The 4,739-nt window shown below is 33.4% G+C and overlaps 1 protein-coding gene across 1 annotated transcript; it reads right to left on the bottom strand.

Annotated features, from left to right (window-relative positions):
• Positions 1-2,630: 2,630 nt before the first annotated feature.
• On the bottom strand, positions 2,631-4,439 carry LOC149247080 (uncharacterized). The gene is made up of 2 exons (XM_089443357.1): positions 2,999-4,439; positions 2,631-2,746 (listed from the first exon to the last, which is right to left on the bottom strand). Exons 1-2 carry the CDS (start codon positions 4,437-4,439, stop codon positions 2,631-2,633), a joined length of 1,557 nt encoding a protein of 518 aa, XP_089299483.1.
• Between the last annotated feature and the right edge of the window lie 300 nt (positions 4,440-4,739).

Below are 4,739 nucleotides of genomic sequence, written 5' to 3'. Positions count from 1 at the left end.
GTTACATATATGCTTATCTATGATGAGTTCATAAGTTTTTGATCATGACTAATAACAAAATCCTATATTTTTGCTTCTATTGATTTGTTTTCTTACATTGCTTCTTTGATTTGTTTCTTACTATTGGTTGAATTTTCATTGATGAGGAGGATATATATGTTGTTGTCACTATGTCATGCTATTTGGGTTGTTGCTACAAAGATTTCATTGATTGGTTGGTATTTGATATGTGGTTAATCAATGCTTTTCTTCTACTATACGTAATGTCTTGTGATGCTAAAGGTCTTCTTTGAGACTAAATTTATATGTTGATGAGAAATCCACATATATTGTTGATGAGACTCTTTCTTTAATGGAGAATAACCATGTGGTATCATATTCCATGTATTGTAGAGAACATATTATTTTTCATGGATGTGTTATAATCATAACATAATAATATCATAGAAAGTAATCCACATGCTAACTCTCAAATTTCATCGTGAGAACATAAAATCATTGTTATGACAACATTCTAAATAATAAAAATTGCATACCCATGCATGCTATAAAAGTTGCCTGCAGTAACTAATGCTTCACATCCTAAAATACTCTCATAATGTATAACATCAACTTATCTGTATCAAAACTATATCATGTCATCACCTGATAAATGGAACTACATGTCAATATAACCTTATATCATAACATCATAAATATGAGAATCATCATAATGCATATCAAATATAGTATAATAATACATTATAGCATTCTTATTTCAGGGCATCAAAGGAACAAAATGGCCTAAGAATACATATGGATGTCCATAATTCACATATATAGTTAGTCACATATGTAAAAAATTACATTGTGGCTCTCCTATTATAAGAAAATATATTATAGATGCGAAAAAACACATCTTCTTCAAATTGGTCAATAATTTCTTTTATGCATTCACTTCTTTAGTATAATGTCACCATGAATCCAATATTTCAAACACTCCATTTAAAACGTTATTTCAAAATTCCAATCTAACTCATCTCATGTCATAGACATTTAGTTTATGACTTTCGTTCCTTTCAATATCAAATTTTATCATAAAAATAATTGTAACAATTCCTATCCATGTATACATTAAGTAGAAATATTAAATATCTTAAGTATATAAAATCCTATAAATTATAACTTTTATACTTATAACTAAATTTCAAAAATAATTATATATATTATGATAATTTTTTTTTCCCTATATTATTAATAATTACATGATTTACTTTTACATTAAAAGGGAAAAACAATCTTCATAAGAAACCATTATGAGCTACACAAACAAATTAATCCCTCTTTAATGTAATGAATTCTATTTCAATATCACTCATCCTCCTCCTTCAAGCTCTTCATAAATAATTTAAAATAATTCAAAGGTAAGATACATTTATTTATAGAACATGCCCTTATAACCCTTAAGTATTATTTTATTACTCTTCTCTATCCATCTAAACCTTCCAAGTTGTTTATGGCTATCATCAATAAAAAAAAATGCAAGTTCATCATTCTCCCTTCCTTTTATAAGGTAATTTTTTTAGCCATATACGAGTAACCTTATAAAACCTAGAAACTTTTTCTCCTTAGAGGTTACAAATGAACACTAATTGGTGGCACTATTTGTTTCAAAATGATCAATTGGTTGTATATATATTACCATTCTTTCGGCTTTAAGAGATGAGATCATCGGAACAAGGTTGACCAATTAATATATTATTCAATATTATGGTTATCATTTTTATATTCACTCACTGGAAATATGGTTTTACTTTGGTATTACCTCTTTTTTGAAAATCCACAAATTTACCCTCAAGAAACTATGTATATATAGACGACATAAAGTTTCACCACAATACTATCAGGCATGCCATCTCCTCTAGTAGATTGTGCTCATTCATCCCTAGCAAAGTGTACTTAACCAATTTCATTCCCTCAAACTAGTCAGCTTCTCTTGTCCAATTTTTTTTCCATTATTATTATTATTCTTTCTATGAAAGCTTAGTTACAATAATTAAGTTAATGCTCATAAACATTACTTTTAAAGCATTAGAAAGTAATTCTATATATAGAAATTTTTTAAATTGGCATAATTTAAATAAATTCGTTATAAAGAATATATTAAATTTAAAATATATTTATGATACACATTTACATAATTATTATATATTTATATTACATTATTATAATTTTTTTATTTATTTTTCCCAAAAAAAACACTAAAATGAAAAATACAACTTTTATTTATTTTTCCCAAAGAAACACTAAAAGGAAAAATACAACTTTTACAATATTAATAGTCTTGTTATTTACCTCTCAATTAAATATTCATTTTTAACTCAGTCATATTCATTCATTGATTTACTCTTTAGATTTATCAATATATTTTTCAAATAATGGAAAAAGTCTAACTTTCTTACCTCCACGTACATCACAATGAAAACAAGTGCTATACAGTAGCTAGTACATACCACTTGATTTAAATATAGTAATGTTGCAATTTAATAGGTGGATGATAGATTTTTGAATATATATATATATATATATATATATATATATATATATTTTCCAAGGAAAAAAAGCGAACTTTTTTATAAGGAATAAAAAAGTTACAAAGCATATGAGTTAACATTCTGCAAAAAACTGCCTGATAAGGAGCAAAGGCTCCTCTGAGAAAGATCATCAGCACCCCTACAGAGCGCTAACAAAGTCTCCTGTACTCGGCCTGAACAGCCATAACCAAAAAGGAGCTGAAGTCCACAGTGTCTCCTGGGTCTCCTTTCATGAGGAAAACAACCCAGAAAAAACCCATACAGTAAACAGTTCACAATCCGCTCTATCAATCCAGAGCATAACAGTATATAAAAGGAAAAAACACAGTTGACATATGCCACCGATATCATATGAAACACAGATAATCTAGTGCATATAAGTGGAAAACAAAAACATTATATATTTGGAGGGAGATCCGACACACGGATCTGATCCTGAAACTGTTTTGTTACTCTCCAAGTGCCCACAGCTTGCTGCAGACCTTCTTTCGAAAGCCGATCTGCCTCCTCGTTGCAATCCCTATAGATGTGGTCAATAGAAAAAACATTAAACTGCTGTTTTAAGGTTTGTATTTCTTCTAGTAAAGGCATCAACATGTAGTGTTGGCATCTATATTTCCCATTAACCCAGTTAACAACATTCATCGAATCTCCATAAATCTGAACTGTAAGAATATTTTTGTGGATGAGCCAACAAAGGAGCAGCTTTAAGGCAGTGAGTTCAGCAAAGTTATTTGTTCCCATCCCAATTCCCAATGAGGCCTTTAGTGAGTGAAAATCACTAAGACGTATGCACAACCCAGCACCCGTGGAATTGTTTTGGGCTGCCCCGTCAAAGAAAGCCCACGGTATCCCATCTCTAATGCGAAGCTCCTTCCGTAGATCAATTTTTGCAGGATCCTCCTTTACAGGAATGCTATCAAGAATGGCATTGCTTTGAATGGAAATAGCAGCCACAGGGGTTGACATTTCTCTAAAAATACTACGATTCCTTGCAATCCAAATACCCCAGCAAATGATGGGAGGCAAATTCCTCAGGTTCCTCTCTTGAAAATGGTTCCACCAATATTCCCAAGCTGTGGTCATACTATCTCCCTCCCACCTTAAATTTACATTTAAGAGCCTTTCCGCTTCATTCCAGACCTGCTTTGTAAAAGGGCATGATAGGAAAAGATGGTGAATGGATTCTGAATCAGCGAAACACAGAGGGCATCTTCCAGGTCCCTGCTTAAACCGGGCTTGTAGAATTTCCCATGTAGGAATCTTATGATTTAAGGCGCACCAAAAAAAGATTCTAGATTTTTTAGGACACTTAAGTTTGAACAAAGGCTTTGACCACCAAACAGGAGGATTCCAGCCTTTATTCTTCATCAAGAAATTGTAGCCAGCCTTTGGAGAATATAGCCCTGTCTCAGCATGTGCCCAAACCAGAGAATCCGACCTGTCCTTTATTCTTACATTGGATCTCCTAAGCTTCTGAAGGAATAGCTGCCATTCATTTCTCCAGGTGAGATCTATTCCTAGATCGGCTTCAGACTTCCAAGCCTGCCCCCATATAGATGACTGCTCCATATTTGCAATCTGCCTTAAGCTTCTTATTCCTATATCATCCAGGTGAGTGAGCATTCCAGGAGAAAGAGCAAAACCCTCAGTACACCCTACCCACGGATCCCTACCGATCCTCAAACTTTCTCCATTTCCAACCCGCCAAGCCAGACCTTGTTCAATTACCGTAAAAGCCTCATAAGTGGCTTTCGAGATGACAGAATAGTTTCTTCCTTTTTTGTTTGGGGTTCTAATCCAATCTTCGAGTGGAGTAGGGTCAATGTAATTTCTTTTAACTACCTTCGTCCAGAGATTCTCCATGGAGATGATTCTCCAACCTGATTTAGCTGCTAAGGCTAGGCTGAAGTCAGTGGGACTTTTCAAACCCCATCCACCCCAGTCTTTTGGTCTTGCGATCTTATCCCATGCCACCCAGGGGAGAAAAGGTTCCTCTTTGGACCCAGACCACAGAAACCTACTGCAAATCTGCTTTATTTTGTGGAGAATCCCTTTTGGGATCCAGGTCAATGCTGCCCAAAAAACCGGTATAGCCTGAAGGACTGAATTTACGAAGGTAAGTCTTCCTGCCCTAGAAAGCCACTTGAAACTCCAATGGGATAT

The sequence above is a fragment of the Pinus tabuliformis genome, chromosome 7 (genome assembly GCF_031772625.1).
Source record: "Pinus tabuliformis cultivar Carrire ecotype Pingquan chromosome 7, CPIR1, whole genome shotgun sequence".
In the NCBI taxonomy this organism is placed as follows: Eukaryota; Viridiplantae; Streptophyta; class Pinopsida; order Pinales; family Pinaceae; genus Pinus; species Pinus tabuliformis.
This window is presented reverse-complemented; position numbering and strand designations above follow the sequence as displayed.

Bases quoted from the DNA above. Each gene is read 5' to 3' on its own strand.
- LOC149247080 (XM_089443357.1), bottom strand. From the start codon at position 4,439: ATGGAGAATCTCTGGACGAAGGTAGTTAAAAGAAATTACATTGACCCT. The intron at 2,747-2,998 runs GTGTGTCGGATC...ATGGCTGTTCAG, and splicing joins ACAGTTTCAGGATCAGATCC to GCCGAGTACAGGAGACTTTG.